This window comes from Hyperolius riggenbachi, chromosome 10 (genome assembly GCF_040937935.1).
Source record: "Hyperolius riggenbachi isolate aHypRig1 chromosome 10, aHypRig1.pri, whole genome shotgun sequence".
Taxonomy (NCBI): domain Eukaryota; kingdom Metazoa; phylum Chordata; class Amphibia; order Anura; family Hyperoliidae; genus Hyperolius; species Hyperolius riggenbachi.
Genome location: NC_090655.1, coordinates 263,484,207 through 263,502,663, shown reverse-complemented (window position 1 = coordinate 263,502,663; position 18,457 = coordinate 263,484,207). Strand labels below are relative to the sequence as shown.

The 18,457-nt window shown below is 45.8% G+C and overlaps 1 protein-coding gene across 1 annotated transcript; it reads left to right on the top strand.

Annotated features, from left to right (window-relative positions):
* Window positions 1-288: 288 nt before the first annotated feature.
* Window positions 289-16,526, top strand: LOC137535406 (zinc finger protein 605-like). The gene is made up of 3 exons (XM_068257242.1): window positions 289-328; window positions 2,788-3,496; window positions 14,516-16,526. The coding sequence occupies exons 2-3, from the start codon at window positions 2,986-2,988 to the stop codon at window positions 16,057-16,059; spliced, it is 2,055 nt and encodes a 684-aa protein (XP_068113343.1). The 5' UTR covers window positions 289-328; window positions 2,788-2,985; the 3' UTR covers window positions 16,060-16,526.
* The last annotated feature ends 1,931 nt before the right edge of the window (window positions 16,527-18,457 follow it).

Below are 18,457 nucleotides of genomic sequence, written 5' to 3'. Positions count from 1 at the left end.
AGACACCAGAAAATCGTAATATGGGCAGCAGACACCTGAAAATCACAATGTGGGCAGCAGACACCTGAAAATCATAATGTGGGCAGCAGTGACCAGAAAATCGTAATGTGGGCAGCAGACACCTGAAAATCATAATGTGGGCACTGGATGGCTGAGTGCAGGCGATTCCACAAACACAGGCAGCAGTTAGCTTATTCACCAGAAGATGGCGACCTCACATCTCCCAGGTGGAACGCACAGATAGGAAGAAATTAAGCCAAAGAGAGGAAGTGACGTAACAGCAGGAGGAGACGTTGCAGGAGGAGTTGAGAGCACATGGCTGGAAGAGGTAATTGTGTGATTGTTGTTATATATTGAGCAGAGCAGAGGTCGGGGTGGACATACTTTGTTACAGAGGAGGTCATAGTTCACCTGTCACTATGCTGATCATCCTCCTTGAAGTAATTGCCATACAAGAGACTCATATAACTGCTGTGACTTGTTTGCCAGTTTTCTAGTGGCCCCCCTATATGTGCCATAGATTATGGCTAGCATCTTACCTTCCTAGTAATAATTCAGATCACAGAGACAAGAGAAGATGTATATGGAATATAGCCATGTCCCTCCAGTGCCGTCATCTCACCTTCCTAGTAATAATTCAGTCACATCACAGAGACAAGAGAAGATGTATATGGAATATAGCCATGTCCCTCCAGTGTTGGCATCTCACCTTCCTAGTAATAATTCACATCACAGAGACAAGAGGAGATGTATATGGAATATAGCCATGTCCCTCCAGTGCCGGTGTGGTGAAATTTTTTGCAACTTTATCAGATTTTGCAACCGGTTGCATTTATTTATACGTATAGCTATCAGAAAGTGCAACCTAACCATTGACTTTAACCTAACTGTATCAGAAAATGCAACCCAACCAAACCCTACTCTCACACAGAACCCTCCCCTCTTGCTCAACTAATAACCCCCCCTGGAGGGAACAATCCCCCCTCTTCCTCAACTAATCCCCCCCCCCCCCCAGGGAACAACCCCCACCCCCCTCTTGCTCAACTAATAACCCCCCCTGGAGGGAACAATCCCTCTTCTAGCCCAATGGGATCTGTGGTTGCAAAAAATTACAGGCGTGTTAACAGAGAGAAGCCACGCCTACACAGTCATACACTGTCCTCTATGGCAAGTTGCAAAATATGATGGGTAGCAAAATTTTTCACTACACCGGCATCTCACCTTCCTAGTAATAATTTAGTCACATCACAGAGACAAGAGGAGATGTATATGGAATATAGCCATGTCCCTCCAGTGCTGGCATCTCACCTTCCTAGTAATAATTCAGCCACATCACAGAGACAAGAGGAGATGTATATGGAATATAGCCATGTCCTTCCAGTGCCGGCATCTCACCTTCCTAGTAATAATTCAGTCACACCACAGAGACAAGAGAAGATGTATATGGAATATAGCCATGTCCCTCCAGTGCCGGCATCTCACCTTCCTAGTAATAATAAGTCACTCACATCACAGAGACAGGAGAAGATGTATATGGAATATAGCCATGTCCCCCCAGTGCTGGCATCTCGCCTTCCTAGTAATAAGTCAGTCACATCACAGAGACAAGAGAAGATGTATATGGAATATAGCCATGTCCCTCCAGTGCCCGCATTTCCTCTGTACAGCCTCTTCTGCCCCTAGCATTGCTATATTACCCTGCAGTGTAGGCATATGCCGTCTATAACATCACCTCCTTTCCCCCAACTAATACAGCGCCCTCCTGTAGTCTTAGGTAGTCAACTATTTTCCCCCTCCATAACAGTGCAGTTGGGGTTTTTTCCTTTGCTTTGTCCTTATGCTAAATGATAATGGGAGGGACTGAAGTGGGTAAAGGGGAGGGGTAAATATCCCACTGTATAAAACATTAGGGTGTATATACACAGCCAATTTTAGTTGGCCAGTCTTACCCTTTCCTTGTAGTATGAGAGCTTGCCTACATAATATGTTCATAGTATTCAACATTTGCTAGCCCCCGAGGTGGTAAAATTGGCCAATCAAAACTGAATGTGTGTGTTCACCTAGTCTTCCAGATATTGAAACTGACAAGTAAGGTCACCCCTTGCGTTACATTGCTATGTTATGAATGGCTAAAGTGACACAGGTTATATGGATGAGAGCTGGGTGCTAGTCTAATTTGGGGAACCCAGCAGGAAACCTCATAGGGAACAGTTATCCAATCACTGCACCTTCTACAGCACAAAGCATTGTGATTGGCTGAATAGTGTGGGAATAGTTTACCACAGCCTACCTGACACGTAGCTGTTTGGGAGTGTGCTGTCTGCGTACGTATTATGAGGCCGTCGGTGAGTTGGGCGCCGGGAGAGCTAAAGGTTTCCAGCTGGGTCCCCTAAACTAGACTAGTGCTCAGAGCTGTCTGATGGGAATCTTATACCGAGGTAGTAGGTGAATTTTTAGTGATATGAAGGGTGTGAGCAGTAATCCAGGTGCATACATATTTTAAGGAAAGAGCTTGCAGAGAGTAGTAGAATTTTACTTTTAGGCCTTGTTCACATTATAAATCGCCAGCGCTATCGCAAGCTTTCAAAGCGATTTTGGCTTTGAAAAGTGCTTTTATAAGCACTTTAGCGGAGCAATTGATTTTTTACTTCCTGACGTAATTCAGGAAGTGAACTCTTTAACCACAGCTTATGGGATATTATCACCCCCTAGCAAATTATGTTCTTTTCTGTGCTCGGTTTATTAGTGCTATAATATCTTACAGCTATAAATTGTTATCCTTTTTAGACCTGAGCCCAAAGAACAAGAGACATATGTGAGGAGTGATCAGCAGTCTATGGAGGCGGGGGAACATGATGGGGACAATTAAAGAAGAAGAAGAGAAGAATGTGAGGGGTGATCAGAGGTCTATGGAGGAGGGTGACATGATGTCAACAATTTAAAGAGGAAGAAAAAGAGACGTATGTGAGGAGTGATCAGAGGTCTATGGAGGAGGGTGATATGATGGGGACATTTAAAGAGGAAGAAGAAGAGACATATGTGAGGAGTGAGCAGCAGTCTATGAAGGAGGGAGACATGATGAGGACAAATAAAGAGGAAGAAGAAGAGGCGTATGTGAGGACTGATCAGCAGTCTATTGAGGAGGGTGACATAAGGACAATTAAAGAGCAAGAAGAAGAAAAATATGTGAGGAGCGATCAGCAGTCTATGGAGGAGGAAGACATGATGGGTGCAATTAAAGAGGAAGAAGAAGAGACATATGTGAGGAGTGATCATCAATCTATGGAGGAGGGTGACATGATGACTACTATTAAAAAGGAAGAAGAAGAGATGCATGTGTCAAGTGATCAGCAGTCTATGGCGGAGGGTGACATGTTGAGGACAAATAAAGAGGAAGAAGAAGAGACATATGTGAGGAGTGATCAGCAGTCAATGGAGGAGGGTGACATGATGAAAGTATCTAAGGAGGAAAACAGTATTACAAGGATGAACATCGGTGAGTGATAAACATTAGATATTCAAAATACTTTTTAAACTGAATAAGAAATATGTCCCCGCTGGGCACAGTATAAGTCACATGATGCCAATAATTTGGAGAGGGGCTGTAAGAATGTGAGTGATGTTTGGGGGGAAGGGAGACTGAAGGGAAAATTAGCTATAACATCCCTCTACTAATCAACTATGTCAAGTGCAATTATGCTAAACAAGTATTCACATTCTCAAGAGTAAGAAGTTGCCCCCATAGTGCATAGATTTCAGACAGGGAGTGAGTAGCAAAATGACAGGTCTGGCAAGGGTGATAATTACCACAGCCCTAAGTGGGGCAACTGGTGTCATTTGGGGCAACTCTGACTGATCAAAGTGTGGCTCACATCAACAGCAACACAAATGTGAGCAGTAATATGGAAGCCATGTGTATACTGGCTGCACAGCTACTATAATAATGCATTATGTCAGGACAGTCAGTAACCATGCAAATAATTCCCTCATTCCTCTGACAATCCAGACACACATCCAGAAACACTGAGGTATAAAACATCTCTTCCTCTATCCGGCGCTCTCTGGAATGTCAGATCTATCCGCAACAAGCTTACAACTATCCATGACCTCTTTATCTCAAAAACCCTAACTTTTCTTGCCCTTACTGAGACTTGGCTCACCCCCTCTGACCTGCCTGCAGCCGCAGCCCTATCCTACGGGGGTCTACACCTCAGCCATACCCCAAGACCAGATAACAGGCCTGGGGGAGGGGTGGGCCTACTCCTCTCCCCATCCTGCACTTTCCGTGTCTTTACCCCTCCCCCTTCTCTTTACTTTACCTCCTTTGAGGCCCATGTTATCCGCCTCTACCATCCCCTCCCAGCCATTATTGCAGTCCTGTATCGCCCCCCCCCCCCCCCCCCAGTACAATATCGCACTTCCTAGAAAACCTTGCCTCCTGGCTCCCACACACCCTGTCCTCCGACATCCCAACAATCATCCTCGGAGACTTTAACATTCCAATTGATGAGCCTACCAACTCTGCTGCCACTCAGCTTCTCTCGCTCACCAACTCGCTTGGCCTCACTCAACATACTAACGCCCCCACCCACAGCGCTGGTAATACTCTGGACCTAATTTTCTCCAAAGCCATCACACTTACAAACCTGGACACTGCACCATTCCCCATCTCCGACCACCACCTCATCTCCTTCACCCTCACTCCATCCAGCACCCCCTGTCCCCCTCCCCAAACTGGACGTTGGCAGAGATCTGCGCAACCTTGACCCCAATGTACTAGCCACTCCCCTCCACTCCCTCTCCTCCTCTCTTCCCAGCCTAACCTGCCCCAACGAAGCGGCAGCTCAATACAACAGTAATCTCTCCGCAGCCTTAGATCAAGCTGCTCCCCTGACCTTTCGTACCAACAGTCGCCCCAACCCCCAACCTTGGCACACTGCCCTCACAAAAAAACTACAAAATGAGACACGAGCTGCAGAACGCAAATGGAGGAAATCCCGCCACAACCATGGTTTCCTGGGATACAAGACCAAGTTGCAGGCGTACCATACTGCTCTCGCTGATAGCAAACAGATTTACTTCACTCGCTTGATCGCTACCCAAGCCTCGAACCCACGTCGTCTTTTTGCCACCTTCAATGCCCTACTCAACCCCACACCTCCCCCCCAACCTCCACCCTCTCAGCCACTGACCTATCAAACTACTTTATCAACAAAATTACAACCATCCGGAGGGATATTTCTCTCCTCCACTCTATCGCCCCCGCCTCCTCACCCCATCCTACTCCTGCCTCTTTCTCCTCCCTTACCTCTTTCAATCCTGTCACGGTGGAGGAAGTCAACCAGCTGCTGGCAACTTCACCTGCCACTTCCTGCCCCCTAGATCTGGTCCCATCTGATTCACTCCGCGCACATTTTCCTAATCTAGCCCCTGTCCTCACCCACCTGTTCAACCTCTCCTTCTCCACCGGCATCTTCCCCTCCGTATTAAAACAAGGCACTGTGCTTCCCCTGGTAAAGAAATCTTAACTTGACCCTGCTCTGCCATCCAACTACCGCCCAATCTCTCTCCTCCCTTTTGCCTCGAAAATTCTTGAACGCCTGACCCACCAACGCCTGACCAATTTCTTTAATTCCAACTCCCTTCCCGATCCTCTGCAATCTGGTTTTCGCACAGCCCATTCTACAGAAACAGCCCTCACCAAAGTGGTCAATGACCTTGCCCTTGCCAAAGCCGAAGGTAAGTACTCGATCCTGCTCCTCCTGGACCTCTCCTCGCCATTTGACACTGTCGACCACTCCCTTCTCCTCCACTCCCTGAAGCTAATGGGCATTCAGGACCTAGCCTTAGCCTGGATCTCCTCCTACCTCTCCAACCGCTCCTTCATAATATTTTTCAATGGCTCCTCATCCACTCCTATCCTACACCCCTCTCAGTTGGTGTTCCTCAAGGTTCCGTCCTAGGACCACTACTGTTCTCACTCTATACTGCCTCAATTGGCAAAATCATCTACTCCATGGGTTTCAATTACCACCTGTATGCCAATGACACCCAGATATATCTCCACACCCCAGATCTCTCCTCCTCTACCATGGACAAAGTCTCTGCCTGCCTCACATCCATTTCCTCCTGGATGGCTGCCAGGTACCTGAAGCTTAATTTGGACAAGACTGAGCTTCTAATATTCCCACCCCGCACAGCTGCACCCCTCCCAGATCTGCACGTCACTATTGAAAATACTACTATCCACCCTACCTCCCAAGCCCGCTGTCTAGGCGTTACTCTGGACTCTGAACTTTCCTTTAAACCCCACATCCAAGGTATTGCCAGATCCTGCAACTTCCACCTCCGCAACATCTTCAAGATCCGCTCCTACCTGTCCCCTGACACCACTAAACTCCTTATCCACGCCCTTGTCATCTCCCGCCTAGACTACTGCAATTCTCTTTTGTCTGGCCTCCCCTCTAACCATACTGCCCCACTTCAATTGGTAATGAATGCGGCAGCCAGACTGATACATTCTTCTCACCGCAGAGCCTCTACAACTCCGCTCTGTAAAGCCCTACACTGGCTCCCCATCAGCTTTAGGATCAATTTCAAAATCCTGTGCTTGGCCTACAAATCAGTGCACAAGACCTGCCCGACCTACATCTCTGATCTGGTCCACAGGCACATACCAGCCCGCCCCCTCCGATCCTCCAATGACCTGCGCCTAGTCACACCACGCATAACTCAGTCACATGCACGATTGCAGGACTTCACCAGGGCTGCTCCTACTCTCTGGAACTCGCTCCCACCAGCCGTCAGACTCGCCCCCACCTTTAACCCCCCTGGCGGTAAGCCCGTGCTGAGCACGGGCTATGCCGCGCAGGAGGATTTCTCAGGCCCTGCTGGGCCGATTTGCATACTTTTTTTTTTGCAACACGCAGCTAGCACTTTGCTAGCTGCGTGTGCACTCTGATCGCCGCCGCTCTGCGCCGATTGTCTGCCACTCGCCACGCCGCCCCCCCCCAGACCCCGTGCGCTGCCTGGCCAATCAGTGCCAGGTAGCGCTGAGGGGTAGATCGGGACTCCCAATGACGTCACGACGTCGATGACCTCATGCCGCCCATCGCCATGGCGACGGGGGAAGCCCTCCAGGAAATCCCGTTCTCCTGATCGGAGATCGCCGGAGGCGTTCGAAGAGGGTGGGGGGATGCCGTTGCACAGATTTAAAAAAAAAAAACTGCTCTGCTGCCCCCTGGCGGTTTTTAATAGACCGCCAGGGGGGTTCGAGAGGTCAGACTTGAAACGACAAAAGACACAGGGAGATCGGGAGCCCGATCTGGTGTATTACCGTTGGAATAGCATCAGGTTAGTAGTAGAGTAAGAGTAATACTCACAAGTGTGGGTTGCTGTAGGCAACCACTCGTCTCGGCATGTGGGGGAGTACCGCCCTCACTCGGCCTTTTGCCGTCCGGTACGGTCGTCGCTCCAGAAAAAGTTCAGATATGACAGGGTGTTCCTGGTATCTGTAGGTCCTCTAGGAGGATGTAGCATAAGCTTAGGGGTAGTTGGAGGCGCCCGTGTAGGATCGGGTGGACTTATGATAAGGTCCCTGGGGTGTATGCGTGTATGTGGACACTGATATCACAGTTCTATATTTATAGAGATAGCCTACCTTATTAGTAGTAATCAAACCGTATAAAAGAAGTTCAGAATTTATTTGTGCACATCGACAACGCGTTTCACGGTCGCAGCCGCTTCATCAGGTCAAATATACGTGCTTAATTGTCCTGCAGTCAGCCTGGGCGGGGGGGTTAATACCTTCAAACAAGCTCTTAAGACTCACCTCTTCATGCTCGCATACCCCCCTACACCAGCACCATAATATGTTCTGTTAGACACACTCTCAAAAGATGCACCTATTGTCTCCACCCCCACCCTTTAGATGGTAAGCCTCTGGCAGGGCCCTCCTCCCTAGTGTTTCCAGCTTGATTATGCAATCTTACTGACAATCACCCCTCTTGTGGACTAGAACAGTCTCTATTTTGACCTATGACACTGTATTGTTATCAAATCATTTGCATTTGCTTGTTTTGTTGTGAGTTTCTGTATGTTCTACCTTGTATGTTAACCCATTTATCTATTGTGCAGCGCTGCGTAATATGTTGGTGCTTTATAAATACAATAAATAATAATAATAATCAGCAGCTTATTCATATTATGGGAATCACATAGAACAGCTGGGAGGAATATCTTGTGTTTGGCTTTGTTGATGTGGGCCAAATGCCCAACAGAGACTCTGACCAGGGGGGAGTGACACCCTCATAGCTGCAATAACCAGCAGTGTGTACAGATTGCTGCACAAATCACTAGAGCTGCCCAACAGAGACTCTGACCAGGAGGGAGTGACACTCTCATAGCTGCAATAACCAGCAGTGTGTACAGATTGCTGCACAAATCACTAGAGCTGCCCAACAGAGACTCTGACCTGGAGGTGTGACACCCTCATAGCTGCAATAACCAGCAGTGTGTACAGATTGCTGCACAAATCACTAGAGCTGCCCAACAGAGACTCTGACCAGGAGGGAGTGATACCCTCATAGCTGCAATAACCAGCAGTGTGTACAGATTGCTGCACAAATCACTAGAGCTGCCCAACAGAGACTCTGACCAGGAGGGAGTGACACCCTCATAGCTGCAATAACCAGCAGTGTGTACAGATTGCTGCACAAATCACTGGAGCTGCCCAACAGAGACTCTGACCAGGAGGGAGTGACACCCTCATAGCTGCAATAACCAGCAGTGTGTACAGATCACTGGACAAATCACTGGAGCTGCCCAACAGAGACTCTAACCAGGAGGAAGTGACACCCTCATAGCTCCAATAACCAGCAGTGTGTACAGATCGCTGCACAAATCACTAGAGCTGCCCAACAGAGACTCTGACCAGGAGGGAGTGACACCCTCATAGCTGCAATAACCAGCAGTGTGTACAGATCGCTGCACAAATCACTAGAGCTGCGGGACAGAGACTCTGACCAGGAGGGAGTGAGCCCCTCATAACTGCAATAATCAGCAGTGTGTACAGATCGCTGCACAACTCCCTAGAGCTGCCCAACAGAGACACTGACCTGGAGGGAGTGACACCCTCATAGCTGCAATAACCAGCAGTGTGTACAGATCGCTGCACAAATCACTAGAGCTGCCCAACAGAGACTCTAACCAGGAGGGAGTGACACCCTCATAGCTGCAATAACCAGCAGTGTGTACAGATCGCTGCACAAATAACTGATGCTGCCCAACAAAGACTCTGACCAGGAGGCAGAGACACCCTTATACCTGCAATAACCAGCAGTGTGTACAGATTGCTGTACAAATCACTAGAGCTGGCCAACAGAGACTGCGTAATATGTACAGATCGCTGCACAAATTACTAGAGCTGCCCAACAGAGACTCTGACCAGGAGGGAGTGACGCCCTCATAGCTGCAATAACCAGCAGTGTGTACAGATCACTGCACAAATCACTAGAGCTGCCCAACAGAGACTGACCAGGAGGGAGTGACACCCTCATAGCTGCAATAACCAGCAGTGTGTACAGATTGCTGTACAAATCACTAGAGCCGCCCAACAGAGACTCTGACCAGGAGGGAGTGACACCCTCATAGCTGCAATAACCAGCAGTGTGTACAGATCGCTGCACAAATCACTAGAGCCGCCCAACAGAGACTCTGACCAGGAGGGAGTGACACCCTCATAGCTGCAATAACCAGCAGTGTGTACAGATCGCTGCACAAATCACTAGAGCTGCCCAACAGAGACTCTGACCAGGAGAGAGTGACACCCTCATAGCTGCAATAACCAGCAGTGTGTACAGATTGCTGCACAGGCGATAAGTTATTGATCCGTCCCTGCTCAGATGATGTCACATTTAACTCTTTGAGGTTCATATAAAATAGGGAGACAGGATGGCAGGAGCTACTTCTGACTTCTGGCTGATGACTTCCACTTTCTACTCTTTTTGTAATGTCTTGTCATCTTATCTAACTGTATGCTGTATATAGCCCTAAGTGCAACGTAGTATAGATGTAACATAAGAGAAAGCCTGGTTGCCGTTAAAAAGGAATGACCAAGAGCCTGTAACGCAAAGAGGACTTACTACAGAACAATTGCTTCGCTGAGGTGTAACGAACATGTAGAGTTAAGCATCTGTATATCAGTTTACTGAATAAACTCCTGAAACTGTGATGACGCCTAAGAAGTTCTATCTCCTATGCTGTTGCTGTGATGAGAGTCGAGTTATCACACTTCCTGTGATATGGTGCCGAATGAAGGTGTAGTGTTGTTGCCAATAGCAACCAACGTATAGATTCTTACAATTGGTGCCGTGAAATCCAGTGCTGTCTCGCAGAAAAAGGCAGAAAAGGTCCGGGGCCAGAGATATCAGTCTATCAAGGACTTTCATAGCAAAAAAGCGGAGAAGACGCTGGAAGCTTATCGAGAGGAGATAGGTGAGTGCGGGGCTGCAAGGAGCCCGGAGCACGGAATGAAGTTCGAGTGCTATAGCGGCGGGTCTCTAGGATGTCAGAGAAGCTGTGCCGTACACACAGTTACTGCCAAAACAGGATCCAGAGGAAGGAGCAATCCTGGGCGCGGCCAGGCAAATTGCCGTGAGGGGAATACGTGGATCCACTGAGAGAGGTCTCAGGCTCCAGGGAGACGTCAGAAGAGAGATCCGTGAGAAAATTTGCCACAGCTGTATGAACTTCATTCGAAGAGCGTCTAACTGAACAGGCAAGTGGAGTTTAATGCAAAGAGGACTTACTACAGAATAATTGCTTTGCTGAGGTGTAACGAACATGTTGAGATAAGCATCTGTATATCTGTTTCCTGAATAAACTCCTGAAACTTTGACGACGTCTAAGAAGTTTTATCTTCTATGCTGTTGCTGTGCTGTGATGAGAGTCCAGTTATCACACTTCCTGTGATATGGTGCCAAACGAAGGTGTAGTGTTGTTGCCCATAGCAACCAACGTATATAGATTCTTACACTGCAGAACCATTCCTTTATTGCGGATGTCTTGCTAATTGCTAATCATTTCCACCTGTTGTTTATTCCATTTGTACAACAGCATGTGAAACTGATTGTCAACCAGTGGTGCTACCTAAGTGGACAGTTTGATTTCACAGAAGTGTGATTGACTTGGAGTTACATTGTGTTGTTCAAGTGTTCCCTTTATTTTTTGAGCAGTGTATATAGCAAAGGCAGCTGAGTGGCAGACATACTATGAACAATCCGGCGTCCACCATGGTAACGGGGTGTATGATACAGCAACCAGTCAGGATAGAGGGTGGTGCAGGAATGCTCCAACGCGTGGCGTGGTCCACGTGACCACTTCGTCAGGAGCTGATGGATGCTGGGTAAGTATCTGTCTTTTCTATCCAACAGGGTCCAGAAGATTGGCCAATGATAGAGAACACCTGCGTGCCGTAATAAATGGGAGCGCGCTAAGAAGCCGCACTTCCTGGTCTTTGGAGCGCAGGCAGCTATATTATATGGCTGGCCGGAAGTGATAAAGCGTCAGATACAGCCATAGAAAAATATGAACACACAATGTTAGGGGGGCACATAGAAGCATCAATACACAAATAATAGTGCACTATTAACCACTTACCTACTGAGAGGTTTTCCCCTTCTGTACCAGAGCAATTTTCACCTGTCAGCGCTCCTTCCATTGGTTTGCCAATAACTTTATCACTACTTATCACAACAAAATGGTCTATATCTTTTTTTTTTCGCCACCAATTAGGCTTTCTGTGGTTGGTAATTTTGCCTAGAATTATTTTATTGTACATGCATTTTAACAGGAAAACTAAGATAAAAATTGAAAAAAAATATGAAAAAAATAATTATTTCTCCGTTTTCGGCCATTATACTTTTAGTTCTACTAGTTTTACTGTGGATAAAAAACCCATACATTTTATTTGCCCATTTGGCCCAGTTATTAGAGCATTTAAAGTATGTCCCTAGTACAATGTATGGTGAAAATATTGTTTTGCGTCTATCCCTAATTACAAGCCCATATTTTTAAAAATGACAGTAATATACCCTCTTGATGCACACAATAAAAAAGTTCAGTCCCTCAGTTAACTATTTTTTTTTAATTGTCATTTTTTTACATGCATAAGTTTTATTTGGGTAACTATGGGAGAGTGTGGGAGTTAAGGGATTAATTTTGTATGTGGATTTATGTGGATTTTATAAAAAGAAAAAAAAATGTATGTAGGTGTAATTGTACTATTTGGCCACAAGCATTATTTCCTCACGCATTATTTTCCTGACTGTACCATTAGTACGCGAACCAGAAATAATGCATGGATGTGTAACGTTGTTAAAATGACCGCAGGTATCTCATTCATGCCGGCGATCATTTATCCTGGCAGTTAGATCGATGAATTGGAACTGTGTTCCCATCCACTGATCTCCGGGTTAATGGGCAGCGACGAGTACCCTCGCGGGAGCGCGCAGCGGCTGCTGACTGCTATAGATGCATATTTACTCCCCTGTGCAGGAACTGAAGTCCTGTGGGGCGTAGTTATACTGCCGTGAATGGCATAAGTAGTTAAAGCTTCCATGCCACATAAATTCTTATAAAGAATCCCCATATTTCAAAAATGAGAGCAAATACTGTTATTGGCCTCAATTCATTAAGGTCATGCTGGAAATAATAAGGCAAGAGAAAATGTATCACCATGCATCGATCTTGCCTTTTTAAGGTGTCAAGATAAGTTTTCACAGTGAGAAAGTTACCTTATCACTTCAGTCCTTAAAGGATTCATCAGGCGTTCCATGCCACCCCCCCAATCTACTTACCCGTGCTTCCTCCAGCTTGTTCCCGGCGACATGTCCCACGACGCACCTCTGCTCACAGCCTGCGGCCCGGTATCTCCGCTGTTACTGAGGACGACCTCAGCGTCGGCCTCATACTGAGCCTGCGGGGGGGGGGGGGGGGGGGGGTATGGGGGTAGTTTCGGGCATGGAAAGCCTGAAATCCTTTAAGTTACCTCCTCAGTAGTTATTTTCACATGCAGTTAATTAACAGCCTGTCTTTAACTTTAGAATTTTGTAATTATTTTAAGGATTGAAGAGTTAACTTTAGAGATCTCAGCTTAACTTAAAGACAGAAGAGTTAACTTTAGGTTTGCCTGAGGTAAAATGTTTCCTGAATACTACATGCCTCATCACCATTTTGATAACTCTAGAAATGTTATTAAAGACAGGAGATATGCTTAGTGAATTGAGGCCAATGTCCAGAAGAATTTGACCACTTAAAGACAACAAGGTCCCGTCAAATCATGGGGGCAGATTTGGCAAAACAGGGTTCCAAGCAGGATTCCAATTTTTATAAATTCTTGAATTGGCTAGTTAGGTTGCAATTAACTGTTTCTTCCTTTTAGGAATAACTAGTTTGAGATCTCTCTACCTCGTCAATATAGAGAGTGGTGGCAGCAAAACCCTCGATTTCCAGGGTGAAATCGATAACTTTACTTTACTGATTGTACATACAATCGAGAGTGTATCATGGGCACACCAAACAATTTTAAATGTTTACTTTGCTCACAGTGTATTCGCCTCTAGAAGTCGCTAATGGATGAGACCTGTATGGCAATTATGGCCTAGCATTACAGGATTGGCGGGTGTTTGTCACAGTACTGATATAACTCATAGGCGTACGGGAGGAATCGGCACAGGAGACTTGGGCGCAGGATACAGCCTTTATGGCTTATCCTGCTTCTGCACAAATTCCCATTGATTTTAAATACTATTCCCCCTCCAGGCTGCCATGGATGGTCAGTAATAAAATAATTTGGCTTCCAGCAATTGCTGGAGGCTGAATTATAGTGTTATATGAGTAACTTCAGCTCCACCTTCTGACGGCGCTGAAGTTACTCACTGCTGCGCCCAAGTCTCCTGCGCTGGAATGGCTGTGTTCAAACTCATAGACCCCATGTGGCCAATAGGCCTTAATGACCACACATGTTTGTCTTCCTTTCTACACCCTTACCATAAAACATACTGCTGACTGTTTCAGCCAGATTCTCTGCTCTGCATGGCCTGACCTATATTCATCATAGTTACATAGTTATTTTGGTTGAAAAAAGACATACGTCCATCGAGTTCAACCAATACAAAGTACAAATCATGGAATATTATGTTAGTGACTTATATAATTTGCTGCTGCAGCCCCGCCCCCTTGTTATATCCTTCAAAGAAGCGCTTGTGCATGAAACTGCCGTCAGGCTCCCAGCAACCAGCACCCACCATTATCCACCCCCGCACCGGTACGTGTTTAGTCTCTTCTTATGGACCGTGAAGTGATGATGTAACACACAGCCTACTTGTCTGCACATTGCCAAATAAAGGAAGTTGTACAGCAGTGCCGACCATCCTCTTTCCTTTCATCCCTAATGATAATTGTTCCTCCCCTCAGAATTCTCTAACAGGAAGTGATGATGTTTCTCTATTTGCAGGGTGGAGTCCCGGCATCAGGGACCTCTCAGAGACTCGTCTCTCTGGATCCACAGACTGCACAGCGGACGATGACGACATTGGGCAAGAGTCTCCTGCATATATCCTGGTTACACCAAATATTCCCGCAGACTCTCCTCACCTGTCTATCCCTGGGGGGCCTCCTACCCATTACAGCCCTCCCCCTGCTGGAGGGTCTTTTTCCTGTTCTACATGTGGGAAATGTTTTGTTCAGAATTTAGAGCTTGTCATACATGAGAGATCTCACACTGGTGAGAAGCCCTATTCATGTGCTGAGTGTGGGAAATGTTTTGATCGTAAATCAAGTCTTGTCAGACATGAGAGATCTCACACTGGTGAGAAACCATACTCATGCGCTGAGTGTGGGAAATGGTTTGGACGTAAATCTTATCTTGTATCACATGAGAGAATTCACTCTAATGAGAAGCCTTATTTATGTGCCCAGTGTGGAAAATGTTTTGGGGGTAAATCAGACCTTGTTAGACATGAGAGATCTCACACCGGTGAGAAGCCATATTCATGTGCTGAGTGTGGGAAATGTTTTGGGCGTAAATCAGAGCTTGTCATACATAAGAGATCTCACACTGGTGAGAAGCCCTATTCATGTGCTGAGTGTGGAGAATGTTTTGTTCGGAATTCACATCTTGTTATACATAAGCTATCCCACACTGGTGAGAAGCCCTATTCATGTGCTGAGTGTGGGAAATGTTTTGTTCGGAAATCATATCTTTTCAAACACAAAAGATCTCACACTAGTGAGAAGCCCTATTCATGTACTGAGTGTGGGAAATGTTTTGGGCGTAAATGCTATCTTGATAGACATAAGAGATCTCACACTGGTGAGAAGTCCTATTCATGTGCTGAGTGTGGGAAAGGTTTTATGCGTAAATCAGTACTTGTGATTCATGAGAGATCTCACACTGGTGAAAAGCCCTATTCCTGTTCTGAGTGTGGAAAATGTTTTGTGAGTAAATCACAACTTGTCAATCATGAGAGATCTCACACTGAAAATCGTTATTCATGTGCTGAGTGTGGGAAATGTTTTGATCGGAAATCAATTCTTGTCAGACATGAGAGATCTCACACTGGTGAGAAGCCATATTCGTGTACTGAGTGTGGGCTATGTTTTGGGTGTAAATCCCATCTTGACAGACATGTGAAATCTCACACTGGTGAGAAACCATACTCATGTGCTGAGTGTGGGAAATGTTTCGCTAGTAAATCCAGACTTAACACACATGAAAGATCTCACATTGGTGAGAAACCCTTTTTATGTGCTGAGTGTGGGAAATGTTTTGGAGAGAAAGGAAGCCTTGTCATTCATGAGAGATGTCACACTGGTGAAAAGCCCTATCCATGTACTGAATGTGGGAAATGTTTTGGGCAGCATTCAAGCCTTGTCAGACATGTGAGATCTCACACTGGTGAGAAGCCCTATTCATGTGCTGAGTGTGGGAAATGTTTTATAGAGAAAGGGAAGCTTGTCAGACATAAGAGATCTCACACTGGTGAAAAAACATATTAATGTGCTGGGTGTGGGAAATGTTTTGGAAATAAATGACTGCTTGTCAGACATTTGTGTTAGGGCCTGTTTTCACTATATGCAGATTCACAGCTTTTCCCGAGCTGCATGGGGAATCTTTTCTGTGGCTTGCCGTCAGATTGTACTGGGGGAGGGGGGTAATCCGGATGGTATTCCGCAGATTTGTACAACAGCAGCTGAATCGCTAGAGCAGAGCATGGCTTAGTGATATCAAAGAAACTTTGAATGAACTCTTCCTGGCTGTAAACTGTTTACTTTAGATTGCGTGAGGCAGAGAGACACAAGAATAGCTGATGAGTTATTTACACACAATGTGAAGCTATATTTCTGCTTTCTGTCATTCAGAAGACATTTCAGTCACAGGATTACAGCCAGTGAGGACTGTCTCTGTATACTGGATGTGCTGGACACGGTCCTCGTTAGTAATGCTCACAGTGAAAACTGTTATCTGTAAATGTCATATTCTCTTCACATAAAGTAAAGATGAAAAAAAGCCTTTGTATTTCTGTTTGGTAGTAATTACTGGAAATATATGTGTCATTTAGAATTTTAGTTAACTTTGATTGTTGTCCTTTAAGTCTGACAAACATTCTGTATTTAGTGAAAAGTAATGATGTGTACTATTGAATAATACTAGGAATTTTAAAATGATTCCCCTGGTTTGAAAAAAAAATGTATTTTAATGCCGGTGAGGTCACTTGACTGATTTTGGAATATGTCATTTGCAGTTACACTGCAGTGTGCAGTTATCCTATAACAATATTCCTGCTGACCAAGCCTATTCCTAGCTCCTCCTACTGCCCTGGCTGTGGTACAGTTTAGAGATCCTCCCATCTACACTGATAAAAGGGGAAGGAGGAGCCTGGTGATTTATTGCAGGTCTATGCAGGAGGGAGCAGGGCTGTGGAGTCAGAGTCAGAGCACTTTTTGGATATCTGGATTTGGAGTGGGGAAAAATCAAATGCACTGAGTCTGACTCCTAATACATTTTAACTGTAATTAAAAGAGAAAATATGATACAATGTTCTATTTCTCAGATAAGTCATCATAAATCACTTACATATACAGTGATAGCTGTGCTTAGTCCACAGAAATGAAATAAACCAAGAAAGAAAAAAAGTTACTTGGGCTGCTGCAATAAAGCAGTCCCTGTAAGTCAGATATACATATGTGATTGTAACTGTGTATCTGATGTGTACACAGGAATCTTTAATATATCATAAATAACACCTCTGCTGTAAGAATAAAGCCTGATGGGGTTTATTCACTATAACAAATAGCATGCCTTTTCGGAGTTAACGTGCCTTATCAGAGTAGCATAGTGAGCACTAGAAACTTCTGCCTGCTAATTGGCAATGACAGGAGCGCCACTTGTCCTGCCCTGAGCCCCTGCGGGTCCAATCACTTTAACGGACATTATCCCCGCACTTTGGCCCAATAGGCTGCCTGTCATTTGACATGAAACTTGGCAGTAGGCCTGAACAATTTTAGGAAAATATTGAATTGCACGATTTGTGTCAAATTGCGATTTCGATTCGATTCACGATTTTCTTCTAATCAAGCCTTTGCACTGAATTCACAATGTACACCGTAACATTTACAGATATGCTCATTTTCTGTCATGTTTGTAAATGTTACTGCATTATGTGAATGTATCAAAACAATGGGTCAGTGAGGTGAGAGCAGCTTGCGGGTCAGTCCAGCCCTTCTGAAGCCCGCTGTGCACTGCTGTAACAGCTTGTGAATTCAGAAAAGACGATTCTCTCACGTTTTCGTCAAAACGGCGGTTTCCTGCTGTGTGTAGTCAGTAACGGTCCAGTGACAGTCCTTCTTCCACTGTGCACTGTCCCAGCCACAAGGATCAGTTTGTGTGAGTAGCAGCAAGTCAGCAACTTCCTTTCCTTAGGGCCCATTCACACTTGAGCGGGAATCGTGCGATTCTCGCTCACCGCAAACCGCTAGTGGTTTTTAAAAGCCGCTAACCCATGTACTCCTATAGCAGTGTTCCCACTGCCGCGATTGCGTACATTTTGCAGTTCGCGTTAACTGCAAATGCGTTACATGCAGCGTTTTGGAGGTGATTCGGGAGCGATCGCGATTAGCATGTATAGAACCGCTAATCGCGATCGCTCCCAAAACGCTACTTCATCCAGTGATTTTTTTTTGCGTTTAACGCGGAAAAATTACTCCCGCAAAATGCTAGCGATAATCGCTTGTGTTTTGCGATTTTAGGTGTAAAAGGGGCCTTAGCTCTGAGTCCGCAGGGTAGGCTTCAGCCAGTTATCAAGCCTGACAGTCACAGTCAGCTCAGCTCTATTGCATAAATATACATTGCCCAGCAGGCCAGCACACAACAGCTTTGCAAAGAATGCAGATCACC

Coding starts and splice junctions, on each gene's coding strand:
- LOC137535406 (XM_068257242.1), top strand. CDS start 2,986: ATGGAGGAGGGTGATATGATGGGGACATTTAAAGAGGAAGAAGAAGAG. Junction 3,497..14,515: donor TATTACAAGGATGAACATCG/GTGAGTGATAAA, acceptor CTCTATTTGCAG/GGTGGAGTCCCGGCATCAGG.